Raw genomic sequence first — 21164 nt, forward strand, 5'->3', positions numbered from 1 at the left:
CTTGCAGTGTTTGGGTGCATTAAGTAACATGATTGGTTCATTTGGTCATGTCACTCCCTCTTTCGAGTTTTGTCACAGCAATACGATTTTGACCCAAAATCGGCCCTGGGTGCAAACTACCTTTGGGGCAAGTTATAAAGGAAAATGCACCATGTCTAGTATAAATTGGCCTTTGTCGATATGGGGCTCTTTATCATGAAAAAATGAATTTCCCTCACTTTGATGAAGTAAAGGAGTTATATGAATAGTAATATGCCAACATTGTATAATATATATATAATTTTTTAATAATAACATATTACTATATATAGGAATGTATGTATTATTGTTGTAGTATATGGAATTATTGTTGTACTTTTCCCTCCCCGGTTCATACAGTCCATATATGGCAACTAAGCTGCAAAACCACCCGCCTATTCAGCCTATCTCTGCTTTGCCCCGCCCCAAAAAGCTGCTACTGAGGGCTTTTTGAAGGAGGCACAATACAGGACAGCCAATCAGTGTAGAGCTCATTGATCTGATCAGTTTTAACAGCACAGTAACACAGTAACCTGCTTAATTCTAAGGGATAAATGGATGTTGGAAAATATTACCATTTTGGAGCATAAAGCAATGAACACCCAATGATTGGACCTCAGGGAAAAATCTAAAATACAAAAAATATGTAGGTTATGGAGAACAAGTATTTTAGGCACTTGTTCGATAACACCAGCGTAAGTTTGTTGCCGATTCATGTAACAGGCTGCTGGGGCTAGCCCTAGTTTTAGGCTTATGTGATTCAACACACTGCCAGTTGACGTTGACCTACAGAAAAACATCTTGGAGTTGCACAAACTGACACTGTACAAATGTGTTGTCCCATTCACCTGCTATTGCCCTGAGGTTCTGTGATTCTGCATTATATATAATACACTGTTAATGAATTCATTTTTTCATGTTTATACATGTGACAAATATCCGATTAAAAAACACCTATACTGCAGTCACAGCCCTAAACTCAAGCACTGCATCCTATAATAATTATATATATATAGTTATAGATTAAAGATGTTCCCAATTTAACATAAATTTATATACCTTGCATGTACACTGCTAATCGAGTATGACGTACAAGCACACCCTAATAGTATGCAAGCAGCCAAACCTTTAGAGAACATCAACACTACCTGAAGTTGTAAGTATGCAGGTAGCCATTGTGTTCACTTTTTTCTTGGAACAAAGCCAGTGCCCCTCCTAAAAGTTGGTTTCTTAGCATTGTTCCATAAGCACAAGGCAAACAGCGTCATTCCGGTGTGCAGCTAGCCCTATCAACTCGGCCGGAATAGCTTGGGAATGTAAACATCCGTTCAGACTCCAACCCAAAGAATATGAGTAAAGGAATCTTCAGAGAGTGGAGAGATGGATAGAGGGTAGGTAATCGGGTTAGCTCGGCAAGGGAGCGTGTCTAAATGTAGAGGCTGACCTCATCGTTTAGCAGCGAGCCGAAAGCCGTATGTCACCAGTCAGAGTTCAGATGGTCTGACCATGCAAGCATCCAACTGCTTCAGCCTCCACACGCAGCTGTACACAAAGCCCTCCTGTATGCGGGGTGTGTGCACTGGGCATAGACACCCGCTCTCCATATCACTCTTGTTCTCACATTTGGCCTTGCAGTGCTTACTCTACCGTTTTTATGCAGTGTCCAGGAAATTAGCTATCAAGACCAGAATCATCAGTACATACACATTCAGCCTTTAATCTGTCTGCTTAGGCTTGGCTAACTTTCAAATTCTCACTATTTCTCCCTTACCCCAAAAGTAGTGAGCCGAGAAGTGTGCCAAGTTTGCGTCTTTAGTTTTTGCACTGGAGCTACTGGAGCTAATGTAGCTAGCAGCCATGAGAGCAGTAGTAGAAATGATCTTGAAGCCAGCAAATGAATTTAAGATTACCTCACTGCTTCAAAGTAGTTAATTTAAGGTATGCTGGTTTACACTCCAGGTCATTCTGCCTGCCATCAGCAACCAGAGCCAGAGAGAGCACAATTGGCATAGATGGCTCTCTCTCTCCCTACATCACTTCAATGCGATGCTAGCCGGCACAGGCATTTACTAGCCTCCTCTGAGCATGTTGTTGGCCTGCATCGGCAGCAGTTTGAGAAGAGGCGGTGGCTGGTTGCGCATGTGTTGGAGTCCTCATCCTCTCAGTGTCGGGAGCATTACATGTGATAGGGGAGAGTGCTAACAAGTGAGTTCCCTCTGTATTTTTCCATCTCAGTTTTGTGATTATAAATGTGACTACACAATATGTTCTACCGCAGTATCAATATCAATATCAGAATACCTTTGCGCTCCTCCAGTTTGGCACGAGTGGGTTTATCTCCACACTGTACTGTTAGTTTATACTAAACCTCAGTGCTCCCTCATTTTGATAGAGGGCCATTGGCCGTTGGTCTGTTAATCTTGGCTGATTTCTCCAGAATGGTTTGGACTGTAAAGAATTTTTCAAAGCTGCTGCGTGATGGAGAATGTTTTGTTGTTAGAATAGCAGCTAAACGTGACTTTTAAGGTTATAACTGCCATTACTTGTTAGCTACATTAGCCATGTAGTTACTGTGCAAAAGAAAGCCACATACAGAATCAACCAGTGGCTTTTGCCCTCATGTCAAAGGTGTTGCTGATTAAGCTTACAAATTTTTGTTCCATTCAAATCATGGATTTACAACTAAACTCTCCTATTGCTTCCTTGCTGTGCATCGGCGCTCCTCATCATAGGCTGGACCGAGCTGTTTGGACAAAAGGCCACTGTTCTATGTAAATCTATGTAAAGCAAGGTATGCTGGTGTTGGTGTTGTCTTCGTAATGGAAGCTGACCGAGAAGACGGCTCATTCACCCTGTGCTGCTGTGTTATCTCCCCGATGACCTTACATAAACAGAACAAATCAAGCCGCGGTGTGCGGCCGTACAAGCGCTAAGCGCGTACGTGTGCGTTTTCCGTTGTAGCCGTGCCAGCGCAGTTCCTTTTAATAGAGTCTCAGGCTAAGCCTCAGACAGATGCACCTACTTACCCCACAAGCACTCTGTGACACAAACATTTGTGGTAGTGACAACAAACATGTCGGTGCCGAATGCGCTGACTGTCCACAACCTCGTCCGGCATCTATCTCATGAGCCTGCCCGCTCCCTCCCAACTCCTCACCCCCTTCTCTTCCCTACATTCAACACCAGCTTCCTGTTTACTTCAGCAAGGCCCTTCGGGTATTTGGAGTGTCCGGGTTGGGGTTGAAATGGCGACTGTGAGCACAGTGGAACCAGGAAATAAGGAGTCAATCCAAAGATAGAGATTTTGACAACAGATAGCCTAGGGTTTGTTAGTGTGGATGGAGGCTCAAAGCTTTGAGACCACATAGAGTTTTTTTTTTGGTTTTCATTTAAACAAAGTTCTGAAGAAGAAATAAAACATACGTAAAATGGTCTCTATGTCATACTAAGAAGGGTTGTATGAACTCTTTTTTGGGCTATATGAAGCCATTTAGGTTTCCAATGTTTTCCTTTGTATTTAATTCCCATTGTTAAGCATTTGAATGATTCCTAGGGTTGTCTTCACTAAAGAACCCTTGAAAACCCCATTATTTTTAAGAGTATTTCTAGGTAAATATACAAATTAAAGCACATTTGTGATACTCACCATGTTGTGGTCAATCAAAACAAATCTTCCATTTCTTTCAGTAAAGCTCATTTTAATGTGACTCTGAAATGGATTTGATCAAAAGATTCAAGTAAAAGAAATAAGGGAAATTGGTGCTTTCCCATCTAAGTGTTGGCCCTATCATGAGAAGATCAGCGGAGCACCAGTCCCAAGATTGCTTTACTGCTTGATTTGTTTGTTTGAAAGAAAAAAAGCACATAATCTGTCTAATTGAATGCTCTATTTTGATGTGAGCCTCAGCAAGTCCACACATTAGAAGTACTTCGCTGGATAAACTTAAGTGGATGTGCAGGGTGAGTGCGGCTGGGAAAGAGACACGCAGTTAATTGAGATTCTTTCTTTGCTCTGCGCTCTCATCCACTCCCAGATCAGGGCGCTGCTCTATCCTGAGGGGTGTGTGACCCACCCAAATCCACACCCAGCAGTATAAGTAGGGCAATGGACCAATGCCAATGGCAGGAGATGTGTTTATTTCAGCATAAACGTCAGCCTCAGTGTTCACCATATAAGAGAGGAGCCTTCCGAGAGCAGGAAAGTCCCTCATGTCATTTCTGAAGGAATCCCCATTTGTTCAGAACAAGTGCTGTCTGCCTGTTCGAATCAGATGTGTTGGTTGGGTCAGATGGTAGATTTCTCGAGATGGAATGACCACATAAGGCCATACATGTGAGACTAGAGCAACAATCCATCACACACTTCTCATTTGATTTCGGCACTGAGTCAAATGATTCTAAGACACTTTGCAGCTGACTATGTTACTTCCTCCTCTCTGTTTAGCTGTACTAAAGGTCAGAAGTCTGGAAGCAAGCCAGTATATTTGATAAAATGTATAATAATTTAGTACATGTGGGGTTAATATTCAAGTAAACATTATATTTATATAATGTGAGTATATGTATTCATGTATTACTTCTCCAGCGCTGCAGCTTTTGTCTGTGAGCTGCACGTGAGAGATAGACAAGGAGGGGAAAAGGGGACCTCAGAATCGATAACAACAAGAGGAAGGGGGGGCCCACAGAGGCTAGAGTGTGTAGGTCTGCGAGGGGGTGGGGCTGGATGTTTGCCAGGCGCTTAGTGGCCCTTGAGAATTGGTGAAAGAGTATATATGTGTGTGCGTGGGTAGGTGCCAGTGTTCCTGTGGGAACCAGCTGGGTTCTTGGTTGTTCACTCAAAAGAACAGTTAAACGACAGCTTTAATTGCCGTAATTTAGGCAGGGAGGGGAGGCGCAGTCTTAAAAATAAATGTGCGTGCGCTTGCAAAGGGATGTCCCTGTGTTCCTTTTTTACTTTCACAGAAAGTTACATTTCTATTTCCAATAAGCATTTTTATACTTTATATTTTTAGAATATTCATAAATACCAAAACGGCTCACTATCTCAACCGTATTGGGCTGTTCCAATGTTTGCCTTGATGGACAAAACATTCATTTTAGGGCTACACATCAAGTACAAATTCCATCTGGTAACTGCAGCAGTCCATTTAGAAAGGGTCTGTGTCATTTGATTGGTCCTTCTTTCCCATCTTAACCTCCATGCTCTTCCTCTTAGGCCAAAACCACATCCATACACATGCATTGTTCACAACCTGCCGTCTGATTGATTTAGCGTGCCGTGCAAGCCTGTGATTTGATTAATCGTGTCTGACATTAGATTAACGCTGATTAGTGAAGGGCGCCCCATTCATCTTACATTAAGTCCATACCACGGACTTGCTGCTATTAGGTTTAACTGACAGCTGGGATATTGACGTCCTTTAGTATTTTTTATATAACATAATATAGTATAGTAATATATCAAGTTCTTGTTTTACAAAGATCAACAAGTCTAATATTACAGATTTCTAGTAAGACGCTGTATTAAAATATTTTTGTTTTTTGCAAATGAAATACATGAGGGCTTGTTTTACAGCCAGATCTACTGAAGCCAGAGGTTCTGCTTTCCGGTAGTCTGCTAAAGTCACGATAAGGAGGCTCAGGATTTGTTTCTTGGTTTTGATGCCTGACGTTTTTGCTTTCTTTGGCAGTTGCAGAGAATTTAAAAACATTAACTGGCTAACTGATATGCTGCTCCTGCTCCTCGCACCTACATGAGTGTCCTGTGGTTTAAAGAAATCCTTATTTCCCCCACTGGGATTTGGAACACAACAGCATGATGTGATGTTTAGTTTTTTTGAGGTTAGTATGTTAGCTTGTAGCTACCATATTAGCTTATAGCTAGAGCATTAGATATATCTAAACTAACCAGCAAAGCCTTGATATATACTTAGGGCTGAGCGATATGGTAAAAAATATTATAGCACCATATTTAAAGACATTATAATGATATGTGATTATATGAATGAATGATTATATGTGATAATTGCGATACACATGCATTGTAGTGCATGTGTAGTGTAGTGACAGATTCTTCAGTTTGAATACTGTATCACATACAAAATGTATTACTTTTTTTACTGCATCCAAAATATGTGAAATTTAAATCTGAATCATATTGAATTCAATTTGTACTTTTCTGAATAGTTACATTAATTGCGGAAGGATCTGCCGATACCGAGTACCAACTCTGACTGGATACTGGATAGATGGCTATAAATCCTGATATTTATAGTGTTCCACTTTTTATAGGTTCTACATTTTTATTTCTTATCCCAAATAAGAACTTATAAGCTTGATAGAAGAGCGTTTACTGGTGGAGTACCTGCACAAGTTTCAGAGCTATGATTACATATAAATGGCCACAATGCAGAAACACATGCAGGTAGGGAGGCATAATCTTGCTAAGCTCGACCGAAATTCACATTTCAAAGCAGTGAGAAAAACGGCCGTCTTATGCAAAGTGCTTATGCAGCAATTTCATATTCAGGTACACGTCTTCAGTAGAAAGCTACTAAACTTGTGCTTTTTTACTGTTTAGCTGTATTACCCAGGCGGCTTATTGCTAAGTTTGCTCAGAGCTGAAAGATCCAACAGTGGCTCTTGGGGCTGGACAATATGACGATATTTTATAGTAAAATATTTGTTAGCGTGATACACAATATACTTTTCTAAGCATATTGAGGATATTATTAGTGCTTATAGAACACTGCAAGTTTCATTACATCAGTGTAATTACACTGGTTAAATAGACGAAGTGCATCAGATGTTGAATAAAAATCACTGTATTCAGTAGTCAGAGAGTATCTGAATAGTAGTTTTGAAGAGTCTGTCGCTACTGATTTAATTTGTCTGTGAATAACTGTATTGTGAAAATGTCTTGAAATATCATATGTAATTTTTACCATATCACCCAGCCCTAGTGGCTCTATGTATTTCTTTTTATATATAAAACACTGTGCTTTTGCTGGTACCAAGTTATTGGATATAGTTATTTACTGTGTATTTTTACTGTTTATGGGTGGCAAGTTAGCTAATGTTAGCACCAAAATAGATGACTCTTTGGTGCCCAAGCTTTCAGCCCCAGTCCATGCCCATTTTACAGGGCGATGTGAACTGAAAAGTGCCTACTGTGACCGCGGGTTACATCTACAGCTGTCTATTTCCCTGTTAGTCATTATGTTGTGTGTGTGTTGTGGTAGACTGTAATTGTGAGCCAGCAGGACTGAGTTTTTTTTTTTTTTTTTTTTAAGATGTCAAGCTGAGTGTTTCAAGTTGTCGTTCCTCTCTGTACATTGACTCGGCCTTTGAGATGCAGCTGCCTTCCTGAGGGGAACAGCCACAACAGGAAGTGGATCAGCTGGATAAGTCATCAGCGTGGGCCAAGGCTGATGTCATGGGAAAGTCACTCTAAAGGACGACGAAAGGGCTGAAAATCAGAAAACCAGGGTTCATTACCGTCAGTGTAGGATTTGTTCAGTGCGGAAAGGAAGTGTGGTCCTAAAAGGTGAGCGTAGACGTGTGTTAGAGGGGGAATGAATAAAGATGAAAATGCGATGTCACACACGCGTACACACAGCACGTGTGGTGTGGCTTTGTCGAGAGCCATCTGGGCTCCTCATGCCCCTCTGTTCTGTCACTGTAATTGGCATGGTAACCATAACACTGTTCCCTGGAGGCCAGAGTGATTTTGTACAGTCTCCCTTCTGTTCTCCTTCTGCTCTCTGGAACAGCAGCCATTTCCGCCTCCGCAGCCCAGACAGAATCGGTACAGTCCATCCCGCTTGGCTTTAGGGATGTGACTGTAAAATGTATCCTGTTGTATCATTGTATCGTGACTGCCTTGTCAGTTTAGGGCTTCGTTATTAACTTGATGGCTAACGTATTAGTATGTGGTTAGAGTGTTAAGTTGGGACTTACATATTAGCTTGGAGCTCAAGGGTTTAACTTGAGGCTAATTTTGACTTTTTATGGCATTTGGCTACATAATATTAGTCAGTTTTTTTTCTGATTGGCTAATCGGTTCATGACCTCATGACTGACCAAAGCAGCTTGTCCGACCTTAATTGACAATTTGTTGTCAATGAAGTGAGACATTTAGTTGGTGTAGAGATGTAGCCTTAGACTCTTTCTGGTGTGTGTGTGTGTGTGTGTGTGTGTGTGTGTGTGTGTGTTTCCAAAATCTTGTCATGTGCAGGTCATGGGGGTGTCTGTGTCTGTTATCTGCCTGCATTTGCATCATTTAGCAAGTATGCAGAGCAGCTGGTGCTGCAGAACTCCTAACTGGAGGGTAAAAGTGTGTGTGTGAGTGTGTGTGTTTGTGTGTAAAATGCTGAGAGTTGAAAGAAATCGATATGGCTTTCTGCCAGTGCCCAAGGGCTCTGTGCCCCTTTCTCCCTCCGCTACCATATCACTTTTCCTTTCCATTTTCTCTTTTACACACACACACACACACACACACACACACACACACACACTCCCACTCTGTATAATCTGGCCTGGTTTGTTATGTTAACTGGTGCTGTTACTTATTAACGAGATCCCACACAAATATTGAAATATTCAGAGAAAAGGATGGAGGAATATTCACACGCGCGCACACACACAGTAACGGTCACTTTGGCTCGTCCTTCACATATCTTTCTCCACTGAGAATACCGTTTGTGTGTGTGTGTGTGTGTGTGTGTGTGTGTGTGTGTGTGTGTGTGTGTGTGTGCTGTACAAACACAGCAACTTTCACTAACAGCAATCATTGACCAACAGCACACTTTACACTCTCAGACAGAGTTTGAGTCATCACAAAGTTCTGTTACACCATTACCCCCCGACTCTCTCTCTCTCTCTCTCTTCTGTGAGAATCCTGTCTCTCTATCTGTTTATCATTTCTTGAACTGTCTCTCCTGTTTCTCCCTCCCCTCTCTCTGTCTCTTTTTGGTCTCTCTCACGCTCTGTTTCTCCTGACTTTCTCTTTTCTGTTTCTCACACTCTCTCCTGTTTCTCTTTTTCCCTCTTTCTATTTTCTGTCTGTCTCTCGTGCTCTCTCTTCCCCTTGACTTTCTCTTTTTTGTCTCACACTCTCTCCTGTTTCTCTCTCTTCCTTATGTGCCTTTCTCTATGCTCTCTCTCTCTCTGTCATTCTCTTTTCTGTCTTTCTCCTTTGCCCTCTCTCTCCTGTATCTCTCAGTCTCTTTTGCGTTTGGCCTCCTGTCTCTCTCTTTCCTGTGTGTCGCTCTCCCCTGTTTGTGTCTTGCCCTCTCACTCTCTCTCTCTCTGGTGAAGTGTGTGTGTTTTAGAGCAAGAATGGGGATTTGTTTTTTCCTGTGGTGAGCCAGAGCTCCATGTGCAGCTAGAGGCACGAGGCAGGAAGACATCACACACACAAACACACACACACTCCCCTTATCCTTCATACAGAGGCACGCTCACCTTCATCCTCATTTCTGCCTGACTAGCATTCAGATGCCCAGCTCTCTGCTGATGTGTGTGATTTGTACATTCCGCTACACACACCTCGCCATGACTGCTGATGATCATCCTTACATGCACGCGCACACACACACACACACACACACACATACACACTACTGATTTGCTGATTTTCATTCCACACCCATAATAACGAAAGTAGGGTCAGCAGAGCAGCAGCTGATGCTGGCGGAGAGTGTGAGGACTAAAGCTGGTGTAAATCAGTAGTGTGTAGAGCTGTGGAGCAGTGTGTCGGAGAAGGAGAGAGAGGGGGGGATAAAGGGGTTCATGCCTGTGGCATGTGTGAGTAATGCACAGAGCAAGTTGGGACACGCAGTAGGTGGAGCTACTTCCAGTTTGTGTGTGTGTGTGTGTGTGTGTGTGTGTGTGTGTGTGTGTGTGTGTGTGTGTGTGTGTTTACTTTCTCACTTGTTCAGTATTGGTGGAGTCTACTGAGAGCAGTTCAGAGCAACCGTGTTGATTAGACATTCCCATCTGCAAGATGCCAGAGCTGCAATGCAGAGGCAGCTCAACAGCTGTTAACTCCTTCAAACCCACCTCTCTCTCTTTCTCACTCACGCTCACACTCATACTCACACACAGAGCACAGAGCACAGTAAAGGTGGTCATTAATATAAAGATAGTAATGTAATTATGATAATATTATATATATATATATATATATTATATAATTGCATGGCCTCACACTTGAGCCATCATGCAGGACAGTGAAGGTTTAAAGGGCACTGGTGTGTTGAAGGGTCAGTGTGAGCGTGTGATTACACTGCTTGACTGTGATTTCAGGCTTGTTGTTTTTAAATGAAGGACTCTCCTGCTGCCTATATATAGCTGTGATATTGAGTTGAAGGACCACGCTGCTGTTTATTATTATAGGGTGTGTATTGTATTTAGTGAATGGGGCGGATCTCCTGCCTGCATTTCACACAAAGCTTCACTCTGCATGCCCCCCCCCATCTGTGTCCAGCTATACTTATCACTCTTCAGGATGCAGAGCCAGATGGAGTGTATTGTTTGTGCTTGAGATGGATGTGTGGTTTACAGCATACACTGACTGGCTAGCCTTAGGTTAGATTCCTGTGCTACAGGAATACCTGCACCTCTGAGGTGTGTGTGTGTGTGTGTGTGTGTGTGTGTGTGTGTGTGTGTGTTTAGAGCTGGTCTCATTCCCTGTAGAGTGTGAAAGGCAGTGCAGCAGACATGGGCCACAGACTTCAAACAAGCGATTCTTCAAAGCCCCTTTCACCACAATCCCATGATTCTCTCCCGTTACTACCATTATATTCCCTTACATCTTGCTCTGATAGTCTTAAATAAATCGTACAATTCTGAGATGCATCAGAATCTTCCATATGCTTGTGAAGATCGTGGAATGGGCTTGCAGAAGAAGTCACATGCCTAGAAATGGTGCTAAGATTCTATATAGAACCATTTGCCTTTCTAAAGAGCCCTTGAAGAACCATTTTCTAGGAGTTGTAGGTGACCAGTCGAGACATGTTTGGTGTTAGAAGTGTGCTTTAGTTGTACTGGAGCTAATATAAGGCCAATGTACCAAGCAAAGTTTGGGATTCAGACTGCTATTGTTGTTATCTATGTGATACGTGTGTCCTTTTTTATGTTCGACATTGTGACATTGTACATAAGCAAGTCTGCTTGAGGTTAATTTAACCCCTTACCCAAGTTTTTAGGCAAGGGCGTGACCATTCTAATGAGCAGTTTGCGTGAAGCTTCCATCACTTGGTCCCCACCATATCATTTTTAAATTAGCAGTGAGCAATATGATAAAGTTTTTATTGTGAGACTTAAAGCATTTTTAAGTCAGCTTTTTAGAGTCTGAAACTGAGGGGCTGCAACGCTAACGTAACGTAATTTTAGCAGGCTCTGTCCGTAAAACGCATTTAAAATCAGGCTGATTAACCAGAGGTCCATTATCATGGTTATAGACCTAACAAATGAGCATCAAGACGGCAGCAGAACACTGCAGCTTCTGTGACGAGCAACACGCTGACTACAAAAATGCAGAGGTTAAAATTAATGTATGGCAGAGCAGAGCTCAAAGGCTAGATACATCCATTTGTCTAGGTACATCCCAGTCTGTTCATATCCAAAAAGAAGCACAAAGTATAGCTTCCCTTTGCTAATGACCACTCGTGTTGAGGAAGAAAATTACTGAGAGATGTAGTGGACAGAAGGCAGAAAAAATGTGAGGGAGATATGGAGTTTCTAGCCGGTGTCACTTAAAAGGTACTACCAACAACTACGGTGATTTATAGTTAACATCTGATTTCTCAGTGCTCAGAAAAGCGCAACATGGTGCAATTTATCTTGATAGCAATAAAATACTTTCATGATTCCCACCCTACACTCCTACCCTTCCTAACCTACAGTCTGATGCAACGGTAAGGAAATAGCAAAGTAACCAAGCAACCAATGCACACACACACACACACACACACACACCTCTGGCTACACTCTACACAAAATACTGTTCTTTAAGGGTTCCTCAGTAGACTATGGTTCTATATCCAGGACCATGACAACAGAAAGAACCGTTTGGGTGCTTAAATGGGTCTTTGCCTGTTTAAAAACCTCTGTTGTTTCGTAGGGTTCGGTTAAGAACTACTAGTGTACTAGAGTGCAAGTGTGCTTGTAATTTTGTGTAGGGGTGACTCAGTATGAAGTGTTTGGAAAGCAGTGCTGATTTTAAATGCAGGTCATCTGGGTTTTTGCCCTGAGGCCAAAGAATAGTTGTCTCAGTCCATACAGAGTTTACATGAGACCCCTTGGCAGTAATTACCGCGGGCACCTGCCTCAGATTAAGAGTCAATCTCTCGTCTGCGCAATAAATCGGAGAGATTAGACTGCAGGACTGAGGGCTCGCTGTCGTGCCCGCGGGACATGCCATGGGCTTGGTTTTGGTTGGGGTTGGAGTTGAACATTCTTTCCAAATTTGTTTTGCAATCTGAAAGATTAGCACCCCCAACCTCCCCCACCCCTGCACTGATGCAGCTCTGCACCCCTTGTGGGGTTAATATGATGGGATTGCAGTCCCTTCAGATTAATTTAATCTGTGATTCTATGGGTGGGATTGACTTGTGGTACTGTGAGGCACTGTGAGCGTTTTTGGCCTGCTGTGAACTAGGCCACTAAACAACTTACAGCAGGAGTGTTTGGGGGTGTGTTGCTTCTACACAGCAACACAACACATAGCGATAGGTTGGCTCAATTTTCTCCTAACCTCAAAATGTATCTGATGATGATCAAAAGTGTAGACACCTGCTCCTCCAGAATTGCTTCTGAAATCAAGGGTAACAATAGAGAGCAAAGACCTTGCACTAGATTTTGGAACATTGCTGGGGAGATTAGATGGCATTTGGCCAGGAGCGCTTTAGTGAGGTCAGGTACTAATAAAGGATGATTAGTTATAGATCAAAAATGCCATTCAAACTCATCTCAGAGGTATTGGCTGGAGCTCCAGCACTGTAGGTATGTCAGCTCCACTGCTCCCCTGCCTTGTGTCATTTACCAAATGGCATTGGACATGATGACTTTAGACTTATATTTTATACAGTGCTTTTCTGTGGCGATTAAACAAGCCGAGCATGCACAGCTAAACGGCTGTGTCTTTAATGGGTGCACCGTAAAGCAGCTGAACTCACTCATTAAAAGGATTGCCTGGATGAAAACGATTGTCAGTTTGAGAACTAAATAGTACTGTGGAGTGTGGAGGATAATGTAGTTTCAATTTTAGCATAGTTTTAAGTCTAGTCTATCCATTTTTGCTAAATAGTTCCCCCCCAATACATTTAAAATTTATTGATAAGATTGGTGACAGTCTGAGCCTAGTGTTTGTTAGCAGCATTAGCCTAGCATCTTCCACTGTATAGACGCAAAAGTCAGATCAAAAAAACATGTCTTGGCAGATCGACTGCATCTGGGGTCAGTGATTTTTTTTATGTCATTTATATTTATTCGATTTTTCCACAAGCAATTCCTTATATTTACAAGCTACTGTCGTGTTGACTCTCTTGTTTAAAGGAAAGCAAGGAAAATTCACTTTAACATGACCCTTGCATTAAATACATCACGCTTTTATCAGAGAATCTTCACCTCCTTATGGTAGCAATTGCCTTTCAAGGACAGAAATCTCCAGATGCATCCCTGTCCTTTCCCCTACATGGTTGAACTCTATTTTTCGGCATCTCGAGCCTGGCTTTTTTCACCTTATGGATTGATTATTATAGATTCCTTATGATGCTCTCTGCAGAATCTGCCTGTACTGCCCAGCTCTTCGAGCACCTGCTGTGTGCAATCTGAGACCTTTGCAGTGACGTTGTGTGCGTCTGTAACCCACTGAATCAGTCTGACTGCGATTTCTCCCTATAAGTAGGTCAATTTTAGAAATGTAATTTGAAAGTGCAGCTTTCTCACTCCCTCTTGCAGTGGGGTTTATCCAGGATTACTGCCATCCGCTTCCCTTGCCTTGCCATGTCTGCAATGTGGCGTGCTTATGTGTGTGAGAGAGAGAGAGAGTGTGAGCGAGCAGCGGTCAGATTAAAACAAGGTTATAGTTCTGGTGCCCTCAGGTGAAATGCATAAAGATGAGTATTAGTGAGTTACAACTAGGTGGTGCTTTATTGTTATTGAAACTGATTAAGTTTCTAGACGATCTGTTTTTATTTCCATAGCCTAGATTTATTACAGCTGGCCTTACCGACTGCACGGGTGGCCGTTACTGCAGCAGAAAATGTGTGTGTGTTTGTGGATGCATGTGCCACTGGACCATCCATTAAGAAATTAAGGCCACAGTGCAGTGAACTGAAACCTGTAAAGTAGCCTAAGGCCCACACAGGCTGTAATGTAAACTCTACCTTTTATGGTCGACTTGGCAATGTCGCAGCAGCACTGAAAGAGACTGAATGCAGAGAAGTCCTTCTTAATTCCAGGCAGGTACAAGACTGTTGCTACATGGTCAAACTGGTTGCTATGTTTTAAAGGTTGCACAATTTTTATCAATTGAAACGCTTCCCATATCTGTGCATTCCCACTAAAAATGCTGCCTAAAAAAACTTGTCTAGTACACATGCCTAGGACATACAGTACAGAGATGAGGTACTCTGTTGTACGTTAGCTGTGGGTGGTAAAGTCCTGCCCGGTCTGTCCACCGCCTGTTTCCATTTAGCGTCATCCTCAGGTTTGCAGTGAGGGTAAAGCTTTTAGGCTGCAGGGATTTGGACCACAGGCTGTGCTCATGTAGAAGACATTAGTCTTTCATTCAGTCTTCAGATGGGCTCTCCGAAACAGTAACATTCAGTCACAATAATGAAAATATTAGAGATGTCCTGACTTTGTTTTTATAAAAAAAACATTCTGGACACATTTATTTTGTTTGATAACCTCATTTATTTAAACTCTGAAATGATGGAGCGCCATCCAATATTTTTAAGATGAGTGAGGGAGTTGGGAATGAGGTGGGGTGGTGATCATCCAACATCCTGTCCTCACTAACCCATTTGTCGTGGAATGTAATCAGATCTCTACAGCAATGCTCCAAAATTTAGATAGTAGAGACAGGATAAACAGTTTTTAATGCCCCAGAAGAAACAGTAAATGAGCAGTGTCCCAATACTTTTGTCCATATAGTTGTATGTGTACCAGTGTGAGTGAATGGTTAGGGCCAATAAACAGGGCTGAAAAAGCTTTAAATGTACATACAATGTCATCTGATTCAATGTCTCTGTCTCTCTTTCTCAGGCTTTCGGACAGGCTCACTCTAACCACAGGAAGGTAGCGGCGGACGGCGAGAGCCGGGAGGAGTCTCTGATTCAGGAGTCTGCATGTAAGGAGGCGTATTACGAGCAGCGCGTGCAGGAGCTACAGGCCGAGCTGCGGCAAACGCGCAACGTCCTTACCAACACCCAGTCTGAGAACGAGCGCCTGGCCACCATCACGCAGGAGCTTAGAGAGGTGAGAGTGTAGGCCTGAGATGTGAATTCATGCAAGGACACCCCTTATTATTGTGTCTCTCATAACAGACAGACATAATTCGCTGTTTATATCAGAAAAAGCACACATTATTATGTGGCGGGTGAAGGTGGTTGTGACTGGAATAACCTCAGTGGATATCGATTGACAGGACGTTATTTGAGTGCTGTTGGCGTGGGATCCCTGGTGGCCGCTGGCTTGTTTCTGCTGCTGGTGGGCCTCATTCCGTATCTGATCTGGCTAACGCCACCATTCCCTCGTGCCAGCTTCACCCGCTGCTCTGTGATCTGATAAGAACCGGGCTGACGCCAGTGGAATCCATACACACACGCACACACACGCATCATTCTTGTCATAAGAAAGCCTCATATCTCTGAAATGATAACATCAAAGAAGGGAAAAAACATTTAAGATTTGTTACTTAAACTTACCTTATAAAATAACCTTTTAGTTTAGAGATTGAGATTTTTACTTTCAGATTATCATCAAATTATGTGGGAACTGCAGACATAAGTAAAAACAATCAGTATGTTAAAACTGCAGTATATGTGATTTACATTATAGATTAATAGGGTGTTTCTAATAAATCTATGGATAAACAAAGCTAACAGTTCACTTTTCTAAAGGAAAATGGAAGATCCAGACTTTCATCCATTGTTTCTATAGCCAGGCTAAGACTAACCCCATAGAGTTGTAGGTTAGGGTACACAGAGTCACAGAGTTGTGGGGCTGTAGGTAATCTGACTAGTTCTCACAGTTATTTATATAACCATTATAAAATAATGCTGCTACAATACAGCCAACACTAGAGTGATTCAAATATCACAGAATTCCCTTCTGTATCCTATACACACAATGGTTTAGATCCAAAACAGTCCTCAGGGGAGGAAAAAATGAGCAAAGGCATGTTCTACTCAAAGCTGTTGTGCCTGTTATGTAAACAATGATTAACTGCCTGATTCTTTACCAAGAAAATGATTGCTTGTGTTTAATTGGTTTTAGTGCAGCTCAGTGTGTGAAATCTTAGTTATTGGTGATATTTTCTAAATGTGGCTCTACTGGTGCTTTATTTTGGTCTATTCCAGCTGATCAAACCTCAGAGAAACGAAATATCCCATTGCGTATCGAGAGAACCTTACCCCTGGTTGTGTTTCTGTGGCTAATCATGTTCCAGGCATAGTGTTGTCTTTCAGCCAGAGGGGCGTCTCTCCCTCCTTCCACCCTTCTTCCCTGTGGAGAGGCCCCCAAATCCCTTCTTTTTTGGACTCAGCAGCTTTAATTGCTTCTGTCGTATCGTCTGCACTGCTAAGTGCAGAGTTAAGCAGAAAATCAAAAATGAGCTACACACTGATTGACCTAGCGTTGGTGTCTTTGTTCGTCTTGCTGGCACATTTGGCCTTTGTCATACACATACACACACATGCAACACTTGATTTTGTTTTATTAGCTGGCATTTCTCTGAGCAGATGCAGCCGGTCTGGCTTTCCTGCCACAGATTAAATTGCAGAGGGAAGATTTAAAGAAGGCTTTTCTTCTTAGTGGAGTTTAAAAGCAGAGAGATTCACCGCAGTAAAAATGGCAGGCAGCTCATGTAAAGACTACATTGTTAAACATACACAAGTTCTTAAATGGTTCTTGGCTTGGACATGCATTTCTAAGAAAAACATTTAATTGGTATAGAACTGTTCTTCGAACATGATCTGGAAGTTCTTTGAGCTTCAAAATATTCTTCACTTATGCACATAATCTACAACAGCGGTCCTTTAAAGGTCCCATGTGCTAGGTTTGTTGGGTTCCATGTTTTTCTGTATTTTTAAGTACCCAATATATATTTTTCTTTCTTTTTTATTTATATATATTTATTTTATTAATGTGACTTAAAACCACAAATAAGCTCAAAATATATGTTTATAGTTTTATCTATGAACATTTTATATCATTTGGTTAAAACAAGTGTTTTTTAAATAAATAATGTTCTGATTGGCTGCTGAGGAAGAGAACCTGCATCTGTGGGTGAAGGTGCTAAATGTAAAACATTCACCCCAGTGTCCGCATGTCTGCTCTTTTTCCATTTTGTGGAAGGGAAACTCTGTTATTAAGCTCTGGTGAAGGGGTAAGAGAAAGAGAGTGGGATTTGGACAGAAAGAATTGCCCTACTAAGAGTTTAATATTAAGATAAATAGTAATTAATGGGCAGGTCGAGTTTTATAGTTTATCACAATTACAGATTGCCATGGACGCTCGCTGGACGTGGGCCTGGGACTTGACTTACTGCCACCACAGGCTCCAAACAAATGCTGCTTGCACATAGCTTGACTTAGTGCCAGGCAGGCACTGTAAAAAGAGGGCTAATTGGTCTACTGGTAGGAGGTGTAAGAGATTGTGTGTGTATGTGTGAGTGTGTGTGTATGTGTGTGGGGGGGTGTAAATCTTATACTGGCTCTGTTAATTACAGCTCTCGAGTGGTCCATTTTTTGGCACAGCAGGATGGAGTGGAAGGGAGGGGAGGAGAGAAGATTTTTCTCCGTCTGTCACATAAAAAGGGAGTGAGGGAGAAAGACGAGAGTGAAAGATAAGAGGAAGGAAAAGTCAAGAAAGAGAAGGAGAAGAAACAAGAAAAGGAAAGAGGAGGAGAAGGGAATGGGGTGAATGAAGTTGGTCTCTACTAAGTGAAAAGGCTGTTTTTCATTTGAGAGGCACATTCAGGGAAAGTTGTTTGGAGCATTTTAGATTAGAGAGGAGGAGAGAGGGAGTAATCATGAGGTGACGTGTGTGTGTGTGTGTGTGTGTGTGTGTGTGTGTGTGTGTGTGTGTGTGTGTGTGTGTGTGTGTGTGTGTGTGTGTGTGTGTGTGTGCCTCCACGTTTCTGGGTCAGACAGCACTTCTGCTGTAGGTTAATTTGATTTAACCTCATCATGTGACTGAAAACGGCTTTTAGAACTTGGTTGAACTTGGTGGTGTTCCTTGTGGCTCTTGGTCTACGTTTACACATCAGGTAAAAGTGGCCCCAGTAATCAGAAGCGAGTCAGATGTGTTTAAATGCACGCTGTCAACGAGTGCTGATTTGCCTTTCATGTGCATGTGTACATGTGTATGTGTACAGCAGACTGTCTGAAGGGACTGCAGAACAGTAGCGATGATTAAAGGCTGTGTGTAGCTTTCAGAGCAGAATCGCAGCACCAGCTGGAACACACATGTACATACACACACACACACACACACACTCCCCCAAACGCTCTCATCTGTACCTGTCCATCTGTAGATGAATGTATTTTATGCTCTCTGCTCACATTTAGGTCATCTATATAAAGTACTGTGCAAAAGTAAAGTGCATGTTTAATAGTTATAAGCTTTAAAACAGTAAATAATATTTGTCCACTGAACAATAAATAGAATAGAAGCCTCTTTAATAAAAAGTAGGTATTTTGCTCTTTCATTTGTTAACAATAAAACGATTGCATTTGTAGGAAGCACTTTTACACAGCCAGCTCCTCCTGATATTGTAGGATAGCTGTGCTAGCTCTAGGATACACCCACACACACAACAGCACAAAATTGCTCTTATCTGTGCCTGTACATCTGTAAATAAATGTATTTTATGTGCCCGGCTGACATTTAGGTCATCTCTAAACACTCCTTAACACACACACACACACATACACATACACTGTTTCACGGTCTTAACCCAGTCCTATTTGTCCGCAGGGGCACCAGGCAGCTCTAGTCATGACCTTGAGATTTCATTACAGCAAACATGGTCTATCTGGAGTTTATAACAGCACCCCCTCCATCCCTCACCGCCAATCAAAGCAAATCTGCTGCTCTGTTCCCTCTCCTGCCTCAGACTCGTATTCCAACCTCCCTCTCTTTCCTAAAATGCCCCTGTTTTCTCCCCTCTTCTTTTCTGTGAAGGGAAAATGGTGGATGCTGATTTAGTCTGAGCAGGGTCAGCGTTGCCCTCAGACTACTAATGGAGTTTTGCTTTTAGGTGGTGTCTTTCTTTTTTCTCTCTCTCTCACACTAAATTTCGGAGCTGCTGCAGAGACTCCTTCTCTATGTATGTTTGTTCAAGCGTGTGTTCTCTAGTGATTGGTGGGATCCGCTAGAGAGAGTATATGACCTGCAGGCAGAATTATTAAGCCTGTTTTTACACAGTCTAGCTGGGAGAAACAGATGAGGCAGAGAGAAAGAGAGGAGGAGAATACATGGTCGTATTGATACTTGATGCAGTTCTACCACTGAAGCTATTCTGAATTAAATTTATTAATACATAGAGATACAGAGATACACACAGAGATGTTCAACAGATTGAATATGTTCAGCTACTGACAGTTAAAATGTAAAACCCTCCTATGCTATAGCAATATAATACTTAAAATACTGCATTTGGTCCTCAGTATTCATTAAGTGGTGCGGTGATAACCTTACAGCTGGGGCTCATGTAACCTTGGCCATCAAGGGCTGTCTGACAGGTCAGCGCTGAAGGCAGATGGTACGGATATTCTACCACAACTGCTTTTGGTTTGTGTGACTGTACAACGGGGAACAGTGTCAAATTATGAATTCTACCAATCCATAGTAGCAGTGCAAATATACCAGAAAAAAAGGAACAACAGGGGTTCAGGGGGACCACTCCAAGAACCATCTGAATGCATGAATGGTTTGCTTGATTAAAAGGGTCTTCATGTACAAGAGAATTCTCTTGAAGATCAGGACCAACTAAAATGGTTCTATTTAGCAGGAAAAAGGGCCCAGACATAGAACCAGTCATTTGCATAATATAGATGTTCAGTAGACTACATATGTTGAGCAACAGTTACAGTGTAAAACTCTCCCTTCCTATGCTATAGCAATATTATATGGTTGATATTCTCTTGCCAACAGAGCTATTTTGGATTACACAGAAGAAGCGAGCGAGGGAGAGAAAGAAGTATGATAGAAACCAGGTCAAAGGAGAAATGTGTTAGATAGATGGACAGAAGGAGGTGGAGAATGGGGGATGGTGGGAGTCATAGAGCCAGAGGGAAAAAGAAGGAGCTGGAGAGACGGGGGAGGGGTGTTATGGTGCTGCTGCCATATCTGTAATCTGTCTCCTACTGCTTACAAGTCCCTATTCCGTCCAGGGGAAAAGAAGCAGGGGAAAAAAGAAGACATGAGCTCAAGAGTGCTGTATTATGAGACTACATGCATTAAAGAGCTCATATCATGCAAAATTGCATTTACCTCCGTTTTGTAAAATGAAAGAGTTGGATATAGGGCTGAAATTATAGGGCTGAAATGTAGGCCTACCTTTCACTCCCCAGTTCACACAATCCATTTAGAAAATACAATTATTCATGTTATTTAGATACACTATGGACAGTATAGAAAGCAGATACTTCATTCAGTCCAATTCCCACAGGTGTATAAAAGCAAGCACCTAGTGATTCAGTCTGCCTTTACAAACACTAGTGAAAGGATGGGTGGTTCTAAAAAGCTCACTGCCACCGTTGTAACAAGTCAGACGGAACAGACTTTAACTGTGAGTGGTTTTATTTAAATGTTGAAGCATATAGGAACCCCAGCAACCCTGCTAAACGTAAAATTAGAGTGGGGTGGTTTGGAGTGCCTGCTGTGCTGTAGTTTTGTGTCATTAAAGC

General features: G+C 42.1%; 1 protein-coding gene across 6 annotated transcripts in view; it reads left to right on the forward strand.

Moving 5' to 3' along the window:
* The window catches only part of LOC140557603 (protein bicaudal D homolog 2), a 122291-nt gene that overhangs the window by 11811 nt on the left and 89316 nt on the right, over positions 1-21164 (forward strand). For all 6 annotated transcript variants that reach the window (XM_072682204.1, XM_072682206.1, XM_072682203.1 and 3 more), the window contains exon 2: positions 15295-15507. In XM_072682204.1, coding sequence (XP_072538305.1) covers positions 15295-15507 — 213 coding nt within the window. The remainder of the gene's footprint in view (positions 1-15294; positions 15508-21164) is intronic.

This window comes from Salminus brasiliensis, chromosome 6 (genome assembly GCF_030463535.1).
Source record: "Salminus brasiliensis chromosome 6, fSalBra1.hap2, whole genome shotgun sequence".
In the NCBI taxonomy this organism is placed as follows: Eukaryota; Metazoa; Chordata; class Actinopteri; order Characiformes; family Bryconidae; genus Salminus; species Salminus brasiliensis.